This window comes from Desmodus rotundus, chromosome 9 (genome assembly GCF_022682495.2).
Source record: "Desmodus rotundus isolate HL8 chromosome 9, HLdesRot8A.1, whole genome shotgun sequence".
Taxonomy (NCBI): Eukaryota; Metazoa; Chordata; class Mammalia; order Chiroptera; family Phyllostomidae; genus Desmodus; species Desmodus rotundus.
In genome coordinates, this window is record NC_071395.1 from 75,187,188 (window position 1) to 75,211,030 (window position 23,843).

At 39.9% G+C, this 23,843-nt stretch overlaps 2 protein-coding genes across 2 annotated transcripts in view; both read left to right on the forward strand.

Moving 5' to 3' along the window:
• The window catches only part of LOC112308715 (olfactory receptor 1E5), a 63,543-nt gene that overhangs the window by 13,800 nt on the left and 25,900 nt on the right, over positions 1-23,843 (forward strand). The window lies entirely within an intron of this gene.
• LOC112308555 (olfactory receptor-like protein DTMT) lies at positions 9,108-13,332 on the forward strand. Its single transcript, XM_024564841.4, has 2 exons — positions 9,108-9,144; positions 11,639-13,332. Exon 2 carries the CDS (start codon positions 11,654-11,656, stop codon positions 12,593-12,595), a length of 942 nt encoding a protein of 313 aa, XP_024420609.2. The 5' UTR covers positions 9,108-9,144; positions 11,639-11,653; the 3' UTR covers positions 12,596-13,332.

Here is a 23,843-nt window from a genome sequence, read left to right on the forward strand (position 1 = left end):
TTGGTTGTTCTTCTTTTGGGTTCATATATATTTACAATGTTTGTATCTTCTTGGTGGATTTTTCCCTTGAGTATTATGACGTCACCTTCTGGGTGTCTTTTTATAGCTATTTTTTTGAAGTCTATTTTGTCTGATATGGGTATTGCTACCCTGGCTTTTTTTCCCCTGTCCATTTGCTTGGAATATTTGTTTCCAGCCCTTCACTTTCAGTCTGTGTAGGTCTTTTGTTCTGAGGTGGGTCTCTTGTAGGCAATATATGTGTGGGTCATGATTTTTTATCCATTCAGCTATTCTATGTTTTTTGATTGGCACATTTAATCCATTTACATTTAAGGTTATAATTGGTAGGTACTTATTCATTGCCATTTTTTTGTACCTTTGTTCCTCTCTCTCTCACTCTTTTTCTTCCTTTTCTTAAAGCAGTCCCTCTAGCATCTCTTGCAGAGCTGGTTTGGTGGAGGGCTTCTTTTGGCTGGGAAGCTCCTTATTTGTCTTTCCATTTTAATTGAGAGCCTTGCTGGACAGAGCAGTGTCAGTTATAGGACTCTGGTTTTCATTACTTGGAATATTGCTTGCCATTCCCTCCTGGAATAGAGCATTTCCATTGAGAAGTCAGCTGCTAGTCTTAGTGGGGCTCCCCTGTATGTTACTTCCTGGTTTTCCCTGGCTGCCTTTAAGATTCTCTCCTTGTCTTGGAATTTTGCCCTTTTGATTATGATGTGTGTTGAAGTGGGCTTATTTGGGTTCCTCTTGCTTGGGACTCTCTGTGTTTCCTGGATTTGTGTGACTTTTTCTCTCATCACATTAGGGAAGTTTTCCATCATTACTTTTTCAAACAGGTTTTCTATCCCTTGCTCTTCTTATTTTCCTTCCAGTAACCCTCTTATGCAGATATTATTCCATTTCATGTTGTCCTGCAGTTCCCTTAACACCTCTTCATTGTTTCTGAGCCTCTTTTCCTTTTCTTGCTCTTTATGGGTGTTTTTTTCTACCTTGTCCTCCAGTCAGCTGATTCTATCCTCTGCTTCATCCAGCCTGCTTGTAATTCCTTCTAGTGTGTTTCTTATTACTGAGATGTTATTGTTCTTTCTTCCTGGTTTTGTTTATAGTTTCTCTTTCCTTTTTCATACTGTTGTAGTGCTCACTCAGTTCCTTGTAGCTGTCTGTGAGTTCCTGGAGTATCCTTGTGACCATTATTTGAATTCTATTTCTGATAGTTTGCTTAACTCCATTTCACTTAGCTCTTTTAGTGGGGAGTCTTCTATTCCTTTTGATTGCATGTTCTTTTTTGTCTCCCCATTTCAGGTAGTTCTTTTTGTTTGTTTCTGTGCTTCCTGATGTTTCGCTTTGCTAGCTGTCTTTGTAGGGTGAACTTCTATGGTAGGAATTTTATGGGGTTCAGTGGTGTGGTCTCTTTGTTCTCCTTGTCTGGATGTTCTAGGTTTTCCCTTTCTTCTGTTTCTGTGGGCTCTCTTGTACTTGGGTTTTTACCTTTTGGTGGTTCCTTTGCTGGTGGTTTCTCTCTTACCACTGGTATCCTGATGTTCGCAGCTCCCACCTATTCTTGTATGTGATCAGTGGCAGAGGGTAGGGGAAATGGATTAAGACAATGGGAGAGCGTTTTTTGAGATTTAAAGTCCAGCAAGTAGAGAAGAGATAGGAGATTCTTTGGATAAGCATAGCACTAACTGTGATATTTCACACAACTAGCCACTTTTTATAAAAGGAGAAAGAGAGATAAGACTCTTGTTAGAGGGGAGGAGGATTGTGAGCTGAATCCAGAAAACAGAGTGCTTGTGCAAGGTGTGATGATGAGATATCGTGAGAGGAAAGCATAGAAAGAAAGCGTAGTGTGAGAGTAATAGAGTTAATGACAACAGTAGTAATGCTCAGGAATAAAGCCAAGTGGGCTAAGATCAGGGAGGGTTGCTGTGTAGTATGTACAATTGTATGGAACAACAATTATTTACAATAGTACCGGACCAACAGTAATATGACAAAAAATATATGATTTGTATAACCAGAGTAGAAAGTACACAATCAAGAGTAGTGTGTTATTGGAACACGAGTGAAGTAAAGAAAGATAATTAAAATAAAGAGAGAAGAAGGAAAACCAGTCAAACAATGCAATTAAACAGAGAAATAAAATGAAGAAAACTACACATAAAGAAGAGAAATTAAAAAATATGAATAAATTAAGGTAGTAAAAATAATGAAAAAAGAATAATACACATAAACAATAAAATGCCAGTTCTATGGGATAGCAAAGTGACATTTGTCTCAGTTTCTCAATTCTTGGAGTTAACCTTGTGTTCCCCCTTTGGATCTGTCTCTGGAATTCAACGTCCTATTGTCTCACTTGGGGGAAGAAAAAAAAAGGAAAAATAAAAAGAGAGAATAAAGAAAAAAAATAAGCCTCCTGCTGACTTTAAACCCCTAATTGAATTCTGCTGGTCTTCCTGGATGCCACAGGAAGAGGGGGACTATGTTTCCCTTTCCTCCCTTCCTATGGTTTTGAGAGGATGGGGATCAGGTCGCGACCACGACATTCACAGTTGCTCAGCCTCTGGCCCATGTCCTCTGTGAGCTGCCAGGCTCAAATCAGCCACTGAGTCCCTGGGTGTGCAGGGCGAGTCAGCTTAGTTCCAGTCAGCCCCTCAGTCTCTGGGCATGCACAGCTCAAATAACCCTGGGGGCGAGCTCGCCACTGCTCAAGATTTCCTCACAAAGCAGCTGCCCACAGTTCTTAACAAGCACACAGCTTTTCACACAGCTCAACTTTCTAACTGTTCTGGATACTTCTGGGCCTGGGTCCAAATGACCCATCTCTTCTCCCTTCTCCAGGTGTTGCCCAGCACCCCAATTTCTCTGGTGCAGGCATCCCCAGTCTCAGTGGTTGTATACAGACTCTGTGTGTCTCCCACTTCATCTCTATTTTCCCCAGGGACTTCCAGTATCCAGGTCCCTCCTTGTGCTGGGCTGCCCTCCCTGCTCTGGTAGGGGAGGGAGCTGGTGGTCTAACTCTCCTCTCTGTATCCTGCATCAGATGCCAGACTAGGGGCCACAGCAACTTATGTCCCTGTGCAGCTCCCAGGGAACCTACTGTCCCAGCACAACCTCCTCAACATCTGGTTTTCAATGTCCTCTACAATATTTGGCCTCCAAACTTCATATAAGCTGGGATTCCATTGGCTGTTCACTCTGTTCCTTAGAAGATCGGCTAGCTCTTTCAGCTGGGCACACAGAGAACTGGGCTGTGCTCCCACATACCTCGCCACCATCTTTCCCTCCTCGTTTTTCAATCTGAGCTCCACATATGGCACTGTCTAGGTTGCCATCTTTGGCCCAATTTTCCCTTATTTTCCTCCCTTAAATGATGACATCCTAACCCATAAATTCAATCCTTTCATGTATTCTTCTGACTTCCATATCTCTATCTGCAGTCTAGACCTTTCTTTACTTCATATTTTTTATTTTTATCTTCATAATAGACTCCCCTCTTCAAATGCTCTATCAACACTTTAATCTTGATATGCCAAAAGAACCCTTTATATTTCCTCCAAGTTTTATTTTTGTTCTATATTAGATTTTTAGCTGTAGTGATATAAAATTGATAAATATTGCACAAGTTTAATGTATACATCTTAATGAATTTCATGGGGTGTGTGAACATATCACACACCCGGAATATATCACCACAACCAAGGTATCAAGCATATATATGACCTCCAAGAGTTTCCGTGTGTAGTTTTGTGGGTCTTTAAAAAAATATTTTAACAAATGCTTTACATGAGGTCTATCCTACTAACATATTTTACATGGTAACATGCATAGTAACATAATATCAGCAAGAGGTGCTATATTGTATTGCAGATCTTTAGAAGATACTCGTCTCACGAAACAGAAACTTTATTGTTTGCCTGTGGGGAACCATTCTAAGCATGGGAAATGTGGCTCAGCCCCCACTTGGAAAAGCCAGTGGGGAGGGAGGTTGCTGGCAGGACCCACGACCATGGGTAGGTTCCCCAGTGGGAAATCAGGCCTGCATTGTACCTAGGCTGCTATGAGACTTGCTCTTGCTAAAACTCCCTCACCCTGAGGCAGCAAATGTTTACTGAGTATCTTTATCTTCCCCAAATCTGAGCTAGACCTTCCTGGTATGGAACATAGCCAGTTTCGAGCATTTCTCCCTTTACATTGCAAATATCCTCCTTTGATGTATTCAGTGACATCCTTCCTGTGTCTGCAAAAGATAACCACCCAAAACAAACCTATGCATAATAAATGAGGACCATCTTTGATGTAAGGGGCCTAGAAAAAACAATAAAAGCCTGTCCAGGCTGGGGTCTCAGGGCCCTCTCTCTAACTTGGAGAGTGGCCACACAACCCCTTTTTCTCCACAGGATTTCTGTAGTCTTTGTGTATTTGTGTATTGCAACCACAACACCGGATCCTGCGGGCCGGGATCCCTGTCATTTACCCATTGATAAATAATTCTGAGTTTTCTCTTATTTCAGCCTCTGACAATCACCATTCTATCCTCTGCTTTTACGAGTTTGATTAAATTAGATACCTCGTTGGTGGAATCATGCAGTATCTGTCTTCTCTAACTGTGTTGTTTCACTTGACATAATGTCTTCTAACTTTATTCATGTGGTCAGAAATGCCAAGGATTTTAATTAAGATTGAGTATTGTTGCACTTACTGCATATGCCACATTGTCTTTATTAATTCATCTAATAATGGACATTTGGGTTGTTTCCATAGCTTGGCTATTGTGAACATGGGAGAGCAGATAACTCTTTCAGTCAGTGATTTCATTTTCTTTGGTTATGTGCTCATGCCAGAATTGGGATTACTGGATTATATGGTAGTTTTACTTTTATTTTTTGAGGAACATCCATACTGTTTTCTATATTGGCTACGCCATTCTACATTCCCACCAACAGTGTACAAGTGTTCACTTTTCCCCACATGTTCTCCAACAATCATCTTTAAAACATAATGCCCATTCATCTTGCCCTGACTGGGTGGTTCAGATGGTTGAAGCATCATCCTGGACACAAAAGGGTTGTGGGTTGGATTCCCTGTCAGGGCACATACCTAGGTTTTGGGTTTGATACCCGGGCAGAGCATGTATGGGAGGCATTGATGTTTCTCTCTGTCACCCTCTCCTTTTCTCTCTCTCTAAAATCAATAAACATATCCTCAGGTATGGATTAAAATAAATAAATTAATTAATGAAATAATAAAATAAAATACATCCATCCTAACAGCTGTGAGGTTATATCTCACTGTGGTTTTGACTTGCATCTCCCTGATGGTTGGTGTGTTTTAGCCCCTTTTTCATATATCTGGGGGGTATTATGTGTGTCTTCTTTGGAGAAAGATATATTTAAGTACCTTTTCAATTTTGAAGTTGGATCATGTATTTTTGTTATTGAGTAGTAGAAGTTTATGTATTTTGAATAATATTAACTCCTTCTTCATCAGGTAGATGGTTTGAAAATATTTTTCCCATTCCGCAGGGTGTCTTTTTAGTCTATTGATTTTTTTCTGGGCAGTAACTAATCAGTTTGATGTAGCATCAAAAAGTACTTAGGAATAAACTTAACCAAGACATTAAAGACTTGTATACCAAAAACTATCACATACAGCTAAAACAACTTAAAGCAGACATAAATAAATGGAATGACATCACATGTTGATGGATTGGAAGGTTAATGTAAAATGACCACATTCCCAAAGTGATGTATAGATTCACTGCAATCCTTATCAAAATGAAGAATCAGGAATTCAGAAAAGTGAAGAGAGTCTCACAAACCTCTGTGACAACCTGAAATGTTCCAATATCCAAATTATAGGGGTGCCAGAAGGAGAAGAACAACAACAAGAAATTGAAAACTTATTTGAACAAATAATGAAGGAAACCTTCCCCAACCTGGTGAAGGAAATAGACTTCCAGGAAGTCGAGGAAGCCCAGAGAGTCCCAAAGAGGACCCAAAGAGGAACACACCAAGGCACATCATCATTAAGTTACCCCAGATTAAAAATAAAGAGAAAATCCTGAAAGAAGCAAGGGGAAAGGAGAGAGTTACCTACAAAGGAGTTCCCATAAGCTGATTTCAGCTGATTTCTCAAAGGAAACCTTACAGGCAAGAAGGGGCTGGAAAGAAATATATGAAGTCATGAAAGGCAAGGACCTACATCCAAGATTACTCTATCCAGCAAAGCTATCATTTAAAATGGAAGGGCAGATAAAGTGCTTCCTAGATAAGGTCAAGGTAAAGGAGTTCATCATTACCAAGCCATTGTTAGATGAAACATTAAAGGAACTTATCTAAGAAAATAATATGATAAAAAATAAAAAAGTATGAACAGTAAAAGATAAAAAATAAGATAAAAATATGAACTGTAAAATGACAACAAACTCACAACTATCAGCAAATGAACCTAAGAGAAAGAAAAACAACCAGAACAGGAACAGAACCAGAGAAAAAGACATCACATGATGGGATTTCAGTGGGGAGGGGGAAGGGAGGAATAGGGGGGAAAAGGTAGAGGGAAGAAGAAGCATAATTAGTAGCATAAAATAGATGGGGAGAGATGAAAAATGGTATAGGAGACAGAGGACTCAAAGAACTTACATGTACAACCCATGGTCATGAACTGGGGTGGGGGCGGGAAAGCTGGAGGTTTGGAGAGGCAGGATGGAGGGGGGAAGAAGAGGGGAAAATTGGGAAAACTGTAATAGCATAATCAAGAAAAAATATTTAAAAAAACATGGTGTGAGACTTCAAAAACCCATTTAATTAAAGATATATTCCAAACTATGATTCTGTAGACATGTGTATTGTCACATTGCTACCAAGTGGCCATTTGCTATTAAAAAGGGAAATTTATCCAAAAGAGAGAGATCATCTCAGTAGGTGCAGAAAAAGCCTCTCACAAAAAAATTATCATGAATGTAAGCAATTTGTGATTAAATTCTCACCAAACCTGGAACAGAAGGAAACTTCCTCAAGCACCATGTGTGAAATTCTGAGATAGTCTTAGGATGTCATTTAGTGGTTTTACACTTAATAATAAATGTTTGTGAAAACTATTAACAGCCCAATAAAGGCAGGATCAGTGAGAATGCAGATTCCCTGAAATGAAGGTCTGCATAATACTCTATGTAAAGAACCCCACCCAGCTGAGATGATGGCAAAGGAAAACCTGGAATGTGTGGGGAAAGGAGTAATAAATGTCAACCACGGTCTTGTGATCAACTGCAACATAAGGAAGAGCTGGAGACTAGGGTCAGTCTGGCACAAATGCAGGGTAGTGGAGATGATGGTGGTGGCAAGTGTATTAAGGTTTTCTTAGAGAGGCAAGGGAATAGAAGTACCTCAATGGGATTCAAACTGGATTTCCTCTTCTGTCTAGGTTTGAGGAAGATTGCACATAAACTGGGGAAGTTTATCTTTTCACGTATTCCTGTCTCTTCCACATACTTGCATACAGTTGTGCCATAGAAATCTAATCTTTGTTTCTTGCAGATGTATCTGTCCCCTTTTTTCATATCCGTCCCCTTGGAAGTCTTTTTGGGGAATTGGGTTGTAGGGAGAGATTCTACCACCCTGAGAATCTTTCCAAAATATGTATCTTTCATGACACTTTGCTTAAAGAACACCCATTGCCTGTAATTGCCCACCAGATAAGGCCTGCTACACTCCTAGGATATTCACACTCAGGTCCCTGCTAGTTTTCATGTCTTCTCCAACTACCCTCCTCCATCACCTCTGAAAACTTAGGCTTCTGCCCTGCAGGCCTATTTCCCTTTCCCTAGGCAAGCAGTGTTTAAGCATCCATTCACAGGCTTCTCCATATTCCACACCCTCCCCATCCCAGGCATACTCCAGTGTGATCAGTGACTATAATCAGTCACTTTTTAAAAAGGTTCTGAGAGCATTTGTCCTGAGAGATCCTTGGTAATTACTTTGCTTTCAATTAATTCCTCCAGGATCTTGCCTCCTCTGGGATCTAAGGCTCCTTAGACCAAAGGATGTGTAGAATGGGAGATGTGAGAAAGGATGTTGCAGCACAGGTGACAACTACACAGGCTGTTATTTCACATGCCTTAGTGAATAAATGGGAACAGGATCTCAGGTCAGGGTGCTGGAATCGCCATCAGACAGACTGGGTAAGTTGGGCAGAGGATGAATGAACTCGTCTGTTAGGGTCCTTCCTACTGAGGGCTCTTAATACCAAGGCTGTGTGACGTTGGGCAGGGGAGTTTTCAGGTATAATATTCCTCCAATTCTCCACTTCTCAGCCTCCCAACACTTCCCCAAATTCTAAAGTACTTTGATTAATACTGTGGCAGAGTAGCTCAGCTGATTACACCATCGTCTATATGTGTCAAGGTTGAGGGTTCAATCCCTGGTCAGGGCATAGTCAGAATCAACCAATGAATGCATCAGTTAGTGAAATGACAAATCAGTGTTTCTTTCCCTCTCCCTTTCTCTCTAAAAATTCAGTAAAGTAAATAAATATAAAATATTTTGTTTTATGTCCAACAGTTACAGTCGTTTTATTAATAATAGCATTCATAAATTATACTTCCTGTGGAATGTACTTCAACAATATAATGTAATTTTATTATGATGGTTTTTGAGATGTCTTTAATGCAATAGCTTTAGCCCTTGCTTTATTTTAGAATCACCACAAGCTTTAAAAACCTTTGCATAGGCCCCATCTCAGCTATTGTGATTGTATTTAGTGAGGGAGATTAGTGACCTTTATTTTTAATAGTATCATATATAACTGCAGCTCAGTGTGTCATCCCTAGACAACAAGGATGGGCATCAACACAGAGCTACTTTAAAAGTAGCCACTTCTTATGTAATCAGAATCAGTGTTTGACTAGAACTCCCAGGTGATTTGCATGGACAGTAATTTCTGGAACATTGCCTATGTGATTTTTCCTGTGCAATCAGGCAGAGAGCTACTGACTTACTGGGTGAAGAAGATGATAGGCTCATTGCATCATCAGTGGTAACACCTTCAAGTTCTGCATCCTGTTTGTCATTTCCAGTCATACTATTGTCACAGGAGTCGGTCCCTTTAATCTACCTGGGGAGCAAAATTCAGAGAAACCAGGTATATGATTTTGCCTGTATGTTTTTCTCCACTGTATCACCAGTACATAGAATCCAAGTGTAAGAAGCGTTACTATGGCTGGATCGAACAGATCAAGGGTGAAAATCCCAGCAACTGGACTCAGTTGTGTCTTTATGGAAGGAGCCTCTCACATCTCTTAGTGCTTCTCCTCTGCTTTCTCTGTCTTCTTTGAGGCACACTAAGGTGTCTTAGAGTGCTCCAGAGAAATAGAACCAGTGGGAGATTATCTATCTACCTACCTACCTATCTTTATTTGCTATACTAGTGACAGGAGTAGTGAGTCTGAGGTACCCTAACATTTTCCATGGCCACAAAATTACATTAATAAATTCTATAATCAAGTGTCCTATATAGAGCTAAATGGTTGAGGCTAGAGACTTTTTGCCCTGTGAAAATGTAGTAGGAGTAGTGACTTTTATTTGAAAGGACTTCTGGTTACTTTAAAGTTGGAGGAATGCATGTGTCAGCCTGAGCACAGACAATGCATATTTGTGAAACATGGACCACATGGAGGCATCACAGCAGCTGCAGTTGAGGAGACATGGCCTTTCCTGCACGGATCTTACAATCTGGAAGGGGAGACCTCTATGAACACATAATCCCAATGGGACTGAGTGCTGTGGGGACAAGCACAGTGTGCCATGAAACACAGCAGTGGTGCTCCCCTGTGGGGAGACAGAGAAGGGATAGCTTAGTAAGTGACATATAGGGTACCTGCAGGAGAAGTAAGGGAAAGCCTGGTGAAGAGGGTGCAGAGGGGGAAAGATGTTAGGTGGGAGGAAAAGTAAGTGTAAAAAGGTGGAGGCAAAAAATTGTGACATTGAAGTCCAGCATTACTAGAGAGAGGTATAGGAGTGCAACTGTGGGGCCAGATGAAGCTGTGGTGGTAGAAAGGGTGGACATGAGCACCTCCTATTTTAAATATATATAGGAAATGATCATGAAAAAATGTGAAGTGAAAAAGCAGTCGATTACATTGTGGTTGTATCTTCTATTTTCATTAGTATTCACGTGTAGAAATTTTACATTTTGATCCTCAATGTCAATACCTGAAGTCCTTGGGAATGAATCTGTTGTTTACTGTTTCTACTGATTCACAAAAATAAATACAGTTGGTATAAAATATTATATTAATTTCCTGTGTAAAATATGGTGATTTGACATTGATATACCTTGTAATGTGATCACCATGCAGTCTAGTTATCATCTTTCACTGTGCGTAGTTTTCACCACATTTTTGGCTATATTCCCCTTCACTGGATGGGTGAAAAAGATGAAGCATCTTTTTGAAAGGAATTTTCCTGTATCGTTAGGACAATGGGGATCCATGAAGACTTTAGGGAGAATCATGATCAGGTTTCATCTTAGAATGCCACAGTGAGACTGAAAGATACTTAAGGAGAAAGGTCCAGCATGAAGCAGGAATATGAATGAAGAGCTGTTTCAATAGTATAGATGAGATACGGAGTCAGTAGGTTCAGGGTAGTGAGAGTTGAGAAAAGGAATGGATGAATGAGAATTACTAAGTGGTAGAATCTATCAGACTTGTGCACAGATGAATGTTGATGATGAGAGACAGATGGGAATGAAAGAAAACTCTCAGCTTTATGAGTAGAGAGCCTGGAACTCTTTCAATGAGATGTGGAGAATTAGAGGAGGGAGGGATGGGGGTGGGGCAGGGTGAGATGGTAATTGTCTTTTGGGATCTGTTAAACTTTAAATGCCTACGATGGCCCTGGCTGGTGTGGCTCAGTTGGTTGAAGCACTGTCCCACACACCAAAAGGTTGGGGTCTCCATTTCTGGTCAGGACACATAACCAGGTTGCAGGGTTCAATCCCTGGTTGGGGCATGCATGGGAAGCAATCAATCTCTCTCTCTCTCTGTCTCTCTCTCCCCCTTCCCTCCCTCCATTTCTCTCTAAAATCAATAAATATATTTAAAAAATTTAAATGCTTTTGATACATCCAAGGAAAGATAGTCATTAAGGAACCGAATATCCCTTTTCATAGGTCAGAGAGACATGTACCCCTGAGGTTTAAAGGGTAACTTAATTCTTTGGCGTAGGTGGTTTTTCCTGGGTAGTATGTATAGAATTATAAGAGAACAGTGTTTAGGAAAAATCCCAGAGGAACATCATCATGTAAGATATTGATTGAGCAGCAGAGAGTCATAGTTACTGAGAAGGTCTGGCCAGGCAGGTTTGAAGAATACTCATTTATGTTGTGTGTCGCAGAAGCTAATGGAGATAATTGTTGTAAATAAGTTGGAACACTGTTATATATTAAAGAGAAGTTTAAAAAAATAAGTCATTGTTGATCATAGAGGTTCTGATTATAGAGATTTGGAGAATAGAGATTGTAATTATTGTGAAAAGATGATAGAAAGTGTTTTTGTAGAGTGCCTCAAATATCACCATAGAAACGTACTGATTTTGAAATACACATCTATGGACAGTATTGTTTCTTTCTAAAGATACTGGAGACAGCTATGTCAGGAAGGAATCAAACCATCATCACAGAGTTCCTTCTTCTGGGACTGCCCATCGAGCCAGAGCAGAAAAACCTGTTCTATGCCCTGTTCCTGGCCATGTATCTCACCACCGTCCTGGGGAACCTCCTCATCATCGTGCTTATTCACCTGGACTCTCACCTCCACACGCCCATGTATCTGTTTCTCAGTAATTTGTCTTTCTCTGACCTCTGCTTTTCCTCTGTCACAATGCCCAAGTTGCTGCAGAACATGCAGAGTCAAGTCCCATCCATCCCCTATGCAGGCTGCTTGGCCCAGATGTACTTCTTCCTGTTTTTTGGAGACCTGGAGAGCTTCCTCCTTGTGGCCATGGCCTATGACCGCTATGTGGCCATTTGCTGCCCCCTGCACTACACCACCATCATGAGCCCCAAGCTCTGTGTCTCCCTGGTCCTGCTGTCCTGGGTGCTGACCACATTGCATGCCCTGTTGCACACTCTTCTCATGGCTAGACTGTGTTTTTGTGCTGACAACAAGATCCCCCACTTTTTCTGTGACATGTCTGCTCTGCTGAAGCTGTCCTGCTCTGACACTCGAGTTAATGAGTTAGTGATATTTATCATGGGAGGGCTTATTCTTGTCATTCCATTTCTACTCATCACCATGTCCTATGCACGAATTGTGTCCTCCATCCTCAAGGTCCCTTCTGCTAGAGGCATCTGCAAGGCCTTCTCCACCTGTGGCTCCCACCTGTCTGTGGTGTCACTGTTCTACGGGACAATTATTGGTCTCTATTTATGCCCATCATCTGATAATTCTGTGAAGGAGACGGTCATGGCTATGATGTACACTGTGGTGACCCCCATGCTGAATCCCTTCATCTACAGCCTGAGGAACAGAGACATGAAGGGAGCGCTGGGAAGAGTATTTTTCAAAATGAAAACCTCCTTTTCTGTATGATGATCAAGCTTAGTGTTTTGGCTTGCTATTCAAAAGACGTATTCATATTAATGTTGATATATTAATCTACACTTCTATATTTTAGTACTGATGTTCTTTAAAAAATTTAGAAAGCTCAGCATTTTGTACAATATGTAAAAAGGTGAAGTGGAGGTGTGTAGTTAAACTCAGAATGGGGGTGACCTGTTAGCAAATTCTTCCTCTTTCTTATCCCAGGTGTTTCTGGAGAAGCATCATTTAAGAACCTTGAATTCCCTATATGTCTCTGGTTATTAAAGAAGTAATTTATCATGTTTATTTATTTAACTAAAACTCAGTTTTAAAACTACTTGCCCTTCCAAGTAGGCACCGAGTAGAATTTAAACTTTTATCTCTGCTAAACTGGAGTATTTATTGCTGAATAGATGTTGTTAACTTACCTCAGCAAGTGTTCACAAAATTCTGTTCTTAACTATTAGTCATGTGGATTCTTTTCTTTTTTTTAATTTTTATAATGAAAAAACTTTTTATTTATTTATTTATTTGTGTATTTATTTATTTTTAAAATTTATTTATTTATTTTTATTCAGTTACAATTGTCTGCATTTTCTCCCCTTCCCTCCACCCCACCCCAGTCAGTCCCACCTCCTTCCCCCACCTCTACCCTCCCCCTTGATTTTGTCCTTGTGTCCTTTATCGTAGCTCCTATAGACCCCTCTCCCCACTATCCCCTCCACACTCCCCTGTGGCTATTCTTACAATATTCTTAATTTCAATGTCTCTGGTTATATTTTGTTTGCTTTTTTCTTTTGTTGATTATGTTCCAGTTAAAGGTGAGCTCATATGGTATTTGCCTCTCACCGCCTGGGTTATTTCACTGAGCATAATGCTCTCCAGTTCCATCCATGCCATTGTAAAGGGTATAAGCTCCTTCTTTCTCTATGCTGCGTAGAATTCCATTGTGTAAATATACCATAGTTTTTGGATCCACTCGTTTGCTGATGGGCACTTTGGTTGCTTCCAGCACTTGGCTATTGTAAATTGCGCTGCTATGAACATTGGGGTGCACAGGTTCTTTTGGATTGGTGTTTCAGGGTTCTTAGGGTATAATCCCAGCAGCGGAACTGCTGGGTCAAAGGGCAGTTCCATTTGTAGTTTTCTAAGGAAATTCCATACTGTTTTCCACAGTGGCCTCACCAGTCTGCATTCCCACCAACAGTGCCCTAGGGTTCCCTTTTCTCCACATCCTCTCCAACATTTGTTTGTGGATTTGTTTATGCTGGCCACTCTGACTGGTATGAGATGGTACCTCACTGTGGTTTTAATTTGCATCTCTCTGATGGCTAGTGATGCTGAGCATCTTTTCATATGTCTCTGGGCCCTCTGTATGTCTTCCTTGGAGAAGTGTCTGTTCAAGTCCTTTGCCCATTTTTTAATTGGGTTGTTTGTCTTCCTGGAGTGGAGTCGTGTGAGTTCTTTATATATTTTGGAGATCAGGTCCTTGTCTGAGGTAACATCGGCAAATATGTTTTCCCATACTGTTGGTTCTCTTTGTAATTTGGTGCTGTTTTCTTTAGCCATGCAGACGTTTTTTATTTTGATGAGGTCCCATTTGTTTATTCTTTCCTTTATGTCCCTTGCTTTAGGGGACGTGTCTGTGAGGATGTTGCTGTGTGGAATGTTTGAGATCTTCCTGCCAATGTTTCCCTCTATGACTTTAATGGTGCCATGACTTGTATTTAAGTCTTTTATCCACCTTGAATTTATTTTTGTGTATGGTGTAAGTTGGTCACCAAGTTTCAGTAGTTTGCATGTGGCTATCCAGGTCTCCCAACACCATTTTTCAAAGAGCCTATTTTTTGCTCCATTTTATGCGGCTGTCCCCTTTGTCATATATTAATTGACCACACAGACTTGCGTTTATTTCTGGGCTCTCTATTCTTTTCCATTGGTCCATGTGTTTGTTCTTATGCCAGTACCAGCCTGTTTTGATTACAGTGGCTTTATAATACAGTTTGATCAGATATTGTGATCCCTCCCACTTTGTTCTTCTTTCTCAAAATTGCTGCAGCTATTCAGAGTCACAGATGGTTCCATATAATTTTTTGCAGTGTTTGTTCTATATCTGTGAAATATGCCGTTGGTATTTTAATAGGTATTGCATTGAATATATAAATTGCTTTGGGTAGTATGGACATTTTGATGATGTTAATTCTTGTGATCCATGAGCACGGTATATGTTTCCATTTGTTTGTGTCTTCCTTAATGTCTTTCTTCAGTGTTGTGTAGTTTTCTGAGTACAGGTCTTTTACCTCCTTGGTTAGGTTTATTCCTAGGTATTTTACTTTTCTTGTTGCCATATCAAATGGGATTTTTTTCCTGATTTCTGTTTCCCATATTTCATTGTTGATATACAAATTGCCTTTGATTTCTGAATATTGACTTGGTATCTGGCTGATTTGCCAAATTCATTGATTAGGTGGAGCAGTTTTTTTGTGGTGTGTATAGGATTTTCTATGTACACTATCATGTCATCTGCAAACAATGACAGTTTTGTTTCCTCTTTCCCTTTTTGGATGCCTTTTATTTTGTTTTCTTGTCTGAGTGCTGTGACTAGGACTTCCAATACTATGTTGAATAGAATTGGTGAAAGTGGACAACCTTGTCTTGTTCCTGATCTTAGTGGGAAAGCTCTAAGTTTTTGCCCATTGAGTATGATGTTGGCTGTAGGTCTCTCATATATGGCCTTTATGATGTTGAGGAATGCTCCCTCTATTCCCACTTTACTGAGTGTTTTTATCAGAAATGGGTGCTGTATCTTATCAAATGCTTTTCCTGCTTCTATTGATACAATCATGTGATTTTTGTCTTTGCTTTTGTTTATGTGATGTATTACATTTATTGATTTGCAAATATTGTACCATCCTTGCATCCCTGGGATGAATCCCACTTGATCATGGTGTATGATGTTTTTAATGTACTGCTGGTAGTGGTTTGCCAATATTTTGTTGAGAATTTTAGCGTCTATGTTCATCAGAGATATTGGCCTGAAGTTTTCTTTCTTTGTTGTGTCTTTATCTGGTGTTTGGATTAGGATGATGCTGACTTCATAAAAAGAGTTTGGGAGTCTTCCATCTTCTTGGATTTTTTGGAATAGTCTGGGAAGGATAGGGGTTAGTTCTTCCTCAAATGCTCTGTAGAATTCTTGAGTGCAACTGTCCAGTCCAGGGCTTTGTGTGTTGGGAATTTTCTGATTACTGCTGCAATTTTGTCAGCTGTTATTGTTCTGTTCAGGCTTTCTGCTACTTCTTCATTCAGTTATGAGAGATTTTATTTTTCTAGAAATTTGTCCATCTCACCTAGGTTTTCAAATTTCTTGGCATATAGTTCCTCATAGTAATACAATCCTTTGTATTTCTGTGGTATCAGTTGTAATCTCTCCTCTTTCTTTCCTGATTGTGTTCATTTGTGTCCTCTCTGTTTTTTTCTTGATCAGTCTGCTGAAAGGCTTGTTAATTTTATTTATCTTTTCAAAGAACAGCTCCTGGGTTTATTGATCCTTAGAATTGTTCTTTTAGACTCCATGTCATTTAATTCTGCTCTGATCTTGGCTACTTCCTCCCTTCTACTTGCTCTGGGTTGTCTTTGTTGTTGTTCCTTGAGTGCTTTTAGGTGTAGGGTAGGGTTGTTTATTTGAAATGTTTCTATCTTTTTTAGGTAGGCCTGTTTCACTATGAACTTCTCTCTCAGGACTGCCTCACTGTGTCCCATAGGTTTTGGGTTGTTGTGAGTTCGTTTTCATTTGTTTCCAGAAAATTTTTGATTTCTTCCTTGACCTCATTTTTTACCCATTCATTGTTTAATAACAGGCTATTCAATCTCCAGGAGTTTAAGTGTTTTTGAAGTTTTTACTTGAGGTTGATTTCTAGTTTCAGTCCCTTGTGATTGTAGAAAATATTTGATGTGATTTCAATTTTCTTGAATTTGTTGAGGTTTGTTTGTTTCCTATCATGTGTTATCTATCTTTGTAAATGTTCCATGTGCATTTTAAAAGAATGTTTATTTTGCTTCTTTGCGATGAAAGGCTGTATATGTGTAAGTTAAGTGCATTTGATCTAGGACATTTTTCAGTGCCACAATATCTGTTTTGATATTTTGTTTGGAAGATCTATCCATTTTTGACAGTGGGTTTTGAAATTCCTTACTATAATTGTGTTGCTGTCAATATCTTTCTTGAAGTCCTCCAAGATTTTCTTTATGTATTTGGTCACTCATCTGTTTGGTTCATATATATTTACAATTGTTTTATCTTTTTGATGGATTTTTCCCTTGAGTATTATGATGTGACCTTCTGGGTTTTCTTTATAGCTCTTTTTTTGAAGTCTATTTTGTCTGATATGAGTATTGCCACCCTGGCTTTTTCCCCCCTGTCCATTTGTTGGAACATTTGTTTCCAACCTTTCTCTTCTAGTCTGTGTAGGAATTTTGTTCAGAGGTAAGTCTCTTGTAGGCAACATATGTGTGGTCATGATTTTTTAGCCATTCACCTATTCTATGTCTTTTGATTGGTGCATTTAATCTATTTACATTTTAGGTTATTATTACGTTTAAAGTTTCATTTTATTTGGTTATGTACTCATGCCAGAATTGGGATTACTGGATTATATGGTAGTTTTATTTTTATTGTTTGAGGAAGATCCATACTGTTTTCTATATTGGCTACACCATTCTACATTCCCACCAACAGTGTACAAGTGTTCACTTTCCCCCACATGTTCAACAATCATCTTTAAAAAATATATAGCCATCCATCTTGCCCTGACTGGGTGGTTCAGTTGATTGAAGCATCATCCTGGATACCAAAAGGTTGTGGGTTGGATTCCCTGTCAGGGCACATACCTAGGTTTTGGGTTTGATACCGGGGCAGAGCATGTATGAGAGGCATTGATGTTTCTCTCTGTCACCCTCTCCTTTTCTCTCTCTCTAAAATCAATAAACATATCCTCAGGTATGGATTAAAATAAATAAATGAATGAAATGAAATAATAAAATTCATCCATCCTGATAGCTGTGAGGTTATATCTCACTGTGGTTTGGACTTGCATTTCCCTGATGATTAGTGTGGTTTAGCACCTTTTTCATATATCTGGGGGTGTTATGTGTGTCTTCTTTGGAGAAAGATATATTTAAGTACTTTTCCTTTTTTGAAGTTGGATCATTTATTTTTATTATTGAGTAGTAGAAGTTTATATATTTTGAATAATATTAACTCATTCTTCATTGGCTAGATGGTTTCAAAATATTTTTCCCATTCTGCAGGATGTCTTTTTACTCTAGTGATTTTTTTCTGTGCAGAAACTAATCAGTTTGATGTAGCATGAAAGAGTATTTAGGAATAAACTTAACCAAGATGTTAAAGATTTGTATACTGAAAACTATCAAATACAGCTAAAGCAGACATAAATAAATGGAATGACATCACATGTTCATGGATTGGAAGGTTAATGTTGTAAAATGACCACATTCCCAAAGTGATGTATAGATTCATTGCCATACTTATCAAAATCACAAATACATTTTTAACATAAATAGAAAAGAGTTCTGAGTGAGAGAACCAAGATGGAGGTGTAGGTAGACACACTGCGCCTCCTCGCACAAACAGAACTGACAGAAAACCGAATGGCAAGGAAATCTGACACTAAGGAGATAAAAAAGAAACATTCATCCAGACTGGTAGGAGGGGCTGAGACAGGCAGCCAGGGCAGAGAGGACTTGCGTTGCAGTGGCAGGACTGAGACTGGCCACCGATACTGACGGAGTGGGGGACGAGCGGGGCAGGCAGTCTGACCACTAGCAGACCCCTTGGCCCTACATTCGCGCACAGATAAACCCAGAGGGCCAGACTCAGAGTGGCGGAGAACGGGGCAGGCAGAGCGGCGGGTAGCACCCCATGGCCCCACATCCACACATAGATAAACCGGGATGAATGGCGGGGGAGTGAAGCAGACTGCGCAACCCAGGGCTCCAGCGCTGGGAAATAAAGCCTCAAACCTCTGATTGAAAACACCCATGGGGGATGGGGCAGCTGCAGGAGAAACTCCCGGCCTCACAGGAGAGGTAGTTGGAGAGACCCACAGGGGCCTAGAGCATGCACAAGCCAACCCACTTGGAAACCAGCACCAGAGGGGCCCAATTTGAATGTGGGTAGCACAGGGAGTAAATAAAATCCCATGGAGAGTAGAGCAGGCGCCATTGGTCCCTCTCGGCCCCTCCCCCACGTACAGCATCACAGTGAAGCAACCAGCGTTACTCCGCCCCGGGGAACAACTAAAGCTCCGGCCCTTTAAGTAATAGGCCTGCCAACACTTACACATACAAAAAAATGGCCCAAATGACAGAACATTTCAAAGCTCCAGAAATAATTCAACTAAGCAGCGAACAGATACCAACCTATCAGATGCACAGTTCAAAATGCTGGTAATAAGGACGCTCACAGAATTGGTTGAATTTGGTCGCAAATTAGATGAAAAAATGAAGGCTATGCTAAGAGAGACAAAGGAAAATGTACAGGGAACCAATAGTGATGCGAAGGAAACTGGGACTCAAATCAATGGTGTGGACCAGAAGGAAGAAAAAAACATCCAACCAGAAAAGAATGAAGAAACAAGAATTCAAAAAAATGAGCAGAGGCTTAGGAACCTCCAGGACATCTTGAAACATTCCAACATCAGATTTATAGTGGTGCCAGAAGGAGAAGAGGAAGAACAAAAAATTGAAAACTTATTTGAACAAATAATGAAGGAGAACTTCCCTCATCTGGCAAAGGAAATAGACTTCCAGGAAGTCCAGGGAGCTCAGAGAATGCCAAAGAAGCTGGACTCAAGGAGGAACACACCAAGGCACATCATAATTACATTAGCCAAGATGAAAGAGAAGGAGAGAATCTTAGAAGCAGCAAGAGAAAAGGACACAGTTACCTCCAAAGGACTTCCCATAAGACTGTCATTGATTTCTCCAAAGAGACCTTACAGGCAAGAAGGGGCTGGTAAGAAGTATTCCAAGTCATGAAAGGCAAGGACCTACATCCAAGATTACTGTATCCAGCAAAGCTATCATTTAGAATGGAAGGGCAGATAAAGTGCTTATCAGATAAGGTCAAGTTAAAGGAGTTCATCATCACCAAGCCCTTATTATATGAAATGTTAAAGGAACTTACCTAAGAAAAAGAAGATAAAGAATATGAACAGTAAAAATGAGAGCAAACTCACAGTTATTAACAACCACACCTAAAACAAAAACAAAAGCAAACTAAGCAAACAAGTAGAACAGGAACAGAACCACAGAAATGGAGATCACGTGGAGGGTTATCAATAGGGGAGCAGGAGGGGGAGAGTGGGGGGAAAGGTACAGAGAATAAGTAGCATAAATGATAGGTGGAAAATAGACAGGGGGAGGGTGAGAATAGTATAGGAAATGTAGAAGCCAAAGTACTTATAAGTATGACCCATGGACATGAACTATAGGGGGGGAATGTGGGAGGGAGAGGGTGGGCAGGATGGAGTGGAGTGAGGGGGGAATGGGACAACTGTAATAGCATAACCAATTAATATGTTAAAAATAGTAGTGAATATAAAAAAAAGAAAACATTTCTAAGAATCACGTGGAACCACATGAGACCCCACAAAGCAAATATTCTTGAGCAAGTAAACAAAAGCAGAGGCATCACACGTCCTCATTTCAAACTACAAGGAAGGGCAAAAGAAGGTTTATAGTTTTTTTGTACAGAAAGTAATAGAATAATTAATAAACAATAATACAAGAGTAAACTCTGTGTTTCAAATACTCACAACTGTGAACCTCCCTTTGCTCCACGCTGTATATTACAAAGCTACAGTTAAAACCATAAGGTACTGCCATATAGATGGACATATAGACAATGGAAGAGAATAGAGAACACAGAAATACGTGCACGTGTATGTGATCAGTTCACGTTTGACAAGGGTGCCGAGCACATCAGTGGGGAAAGGAAAGTCTCTTCAACAAATGGTGCCAGGAAAACTGAATTTTTACAGGAAAAAAATGAAACTGCTTCCTACCTTTCACCATACACAACAATCAACTCAAAATAGATTAAAGGTTTAAAGGGAAAACCTGAAACTGTAAAACTCTTTGAAGGAAACAGGGAGAAAACTTCTTTTTTAAAATTAAATTTATTGGGAGGATATAGGTTAATAAAATTATATAGATTTCAAGTGTACAGTTCTATGACACATCATCTGTATATTCCACAGTGTGCCCACCACCCAAAGTCAAATCTTCTTTCATCACCATTTATAGGAACCCCTTTCCCATTCATTCTCCTCACTCCGCTTCCTTCCAGTAACCACATATTGTTGTCTTGTTGTCTGTGCATATGAATTTATGCTTTTCTTCTTTGTTCATTTATTGCTTTCAGTTTTATATCCCACATATGAGTGAAGTCATATGGTTCTTAACTTCTGCTGTCTGATTTCTTTTACTGAGCATGAATTTCTCAAGTTCCACCCATGTTTTTGAATGGCAGTATTTCATCATTTTTATGGCTGAGTAGTATCCCATTGTACATAGGTACCACATCTCCTCTAACCAGTAATATATTGAAGGACACCTCAGTTGTTTCCATGTCTTGGCCACTGTGGATAATGCTGCAGTGAACACAGGGGTGCATATATCTTTTTGAATAAACATTATCAAATTTTCTGGGTAGATGTCCAGAAGAGAGGGTTACTGGGTCATATGGTAAGGGGATTACACATATGATGACGGAAGAAGAATTGAATTTGGGTGGTGGGCACACTACGCCATATACAGATGATGTACCATAGAACTGTACAGTTGAAACCCATATAAATTTATTAACCAATGTCACCGCAATAAACTTAATTTAAAACTAATTATATCAATGAACTATGACAATAAAACCTATGATAAAAAACATGGTGTGAGGTTCTGGCCAAGATGGAGGCATAGGTAGAAACCCTTCAATTCTTCACACAACCAAAAAGAGGATAAGAACCATTTAAAATAAATAAACAACGAAAAGCACCAGAAAATCAAACTCCATGGAACTCTGGCAACTAAGGAATTGAAGAAAAAATGAACCACAACAACCAGACTGGTAAGGCGTGACTGCGCGGGCCAACACAGAAAAACTGCGGTGATGTGGGGAATTTTGGGGGTGGGGCTGGACGCTGAGCTCCTAGGGCTGTGTGGGAGGGGCTGACTTAATGGGAGAACTGAGACTCAGACTTGACTGTGGGCTATGGCTGGGGTTACCACAGTGAGAGAAACTCCCGGTGTCACACCAGAGTCCCCCGAAGAGTGTGCTAGAGATGAGCAGGTGAGCCACACTCTTCCTTCTCTGGCCCCTCCCCCACAGGCAGTGCAGCAGCACAGAGGGTTTCCCTGGTCAGGTGACTACCTAAAGCCCTGCCCTCTTACAACTTCTCAGGAGTGCCAAGACAAAGAAATATGGCTCAAATGAAAGAACAGAGCAACACTTCAGAACTAAGTCATGAGGAGATTGCCAGCACATCTGAGGAGAATTTAAAGCCCTAGTTATCAAAATGCTCACAGATCTGATTGAGCTTGGTTGAAAAATGAAAAGACAAATGAAGGATACCCAAAATGAAGTAAAGCAAAATATTCAGGGAACCAACAGTGACAGGAAGGAAACCAGGACTCAAAACAACAATTTGGAACAAAAAAAAAAAATTAACATCCATTCAGAACAAAATGAAGAAACAAGAATTCAGAAAAGTGAAGAGAGTCTCACAAACCTCTGTGACAACCTGAAATGTTCCAATATCCAAATTATAGGGGTGCCAGAAGGAGAAGAACAACAGCAAGAAATTGAAAACTTATTTGAACAAATAATGAAGGAAACCTTCCCCAACCTGGTGAATGAAATAGACTTCCAGGAATTCGAGGAAGCCCAGAGAGTCCCAAAGAGGACCCAAAGAGGAACACACCAAGGCACATCATCATTAAGTTACCCCAGATTAAAAATAAAGAGAAAATCCTAAAAGAAGCAAGGGGAAAGGAGAGAGTTACCTACAAAGGAGTTCCCATAAGCTGATTTCAGCTGATTTCTCAAAGGAAACCTTACAGGCAAGAAGGGGCTGGAAAGAAATATATGAAGTCATGAAAGGCAAGGACCTACATCCAAGATTACTCTATCCAGCAAAGCTATCATTTAAAATGGAAGGGCAGATAAAGTGCTTCCTAGATAAGGTCAAGGTAAAGGAGTTCATCATTACCAAGCCATTGTTAGATGAAACATTAAAGGAACTTATCTAAGAAAATAATATGATAAAAAATAAAAAAGTATGAACAGTAAAAGATAAAAAATAAGATAAAAATATGAACTGTAAAATGACAACAAACTCACAATTATCAGCAAATGAACCTAAAAGAAAAGAAAAACAATGGAAACGAAAACTAAGCAAACAACCAGAACAGGAACAGAACCAGAGAAAAAGACATCACATGACAGGATTTCAGTGGGGAGGGGGATGGGAGGAATAGGGGGGAAAAGGTAGAGGGAAGAAGAAGCATAAATAGTAGCACAAAATAGATGGGGAGAGATGAAAAATGGTATAGGAGACAGAGGACTCAAAAGAACTTACATGTACAACCCATGGTCATGAACTGGGGTGGGGGGGGAAATGCTGGAGGTTTGGGGAGGCAGGATGGAGGGGGGAAGAAGAGGGGAAAATTGGGAAAACTGTAATAGCATAATCAAGAAAAAATATTTAAAAAAACATGGTGTGAGACTTCAAAAACCCATTTAATTAAAGATATATTCCAAACTATGTTTCTGTAGACATGTGTATTGTCACATTGCTACCAAGTGGCCGTTTGCTATTAAAAAGGGAAATTTATCCAAAAGAGAGAGATCATCTCAGTAGGTGCAGAAAAAGCCTCTCACAAAAAAATTATCATGAATGTAAGCAATTTGTGATTAAATTCTCACCAAACCTGGAACAGAAGGAAACTTCCTCAAGCACCATGTGTGAAATTCTGAGATAGTCTTAGGATGTCATTTAGTGGTTTTACACTTAATAATAAATGTTTGTGAAAACTATTAACAACCCAATAAAGGCAGCATCAGTGAGGATGCAGATTCCCTGAAATGAAGGTCTGCATAATACTCTATGTAAAGAACCCCACCCAGCTGAGATGATGGCAAAGGAAAACCTGGAATGTGTGGGGAAAGGAGTAATAAATG

Excerpts from the sequence above, each read along its gene's own strand:
- LOC112308555 (XM_024564841.4), top strand. The coding sequence starts at position 11,654 with ATGTCAGGAAGGAATCAAACCATCATCACAGAGTTCCTTCTTCTGGGA.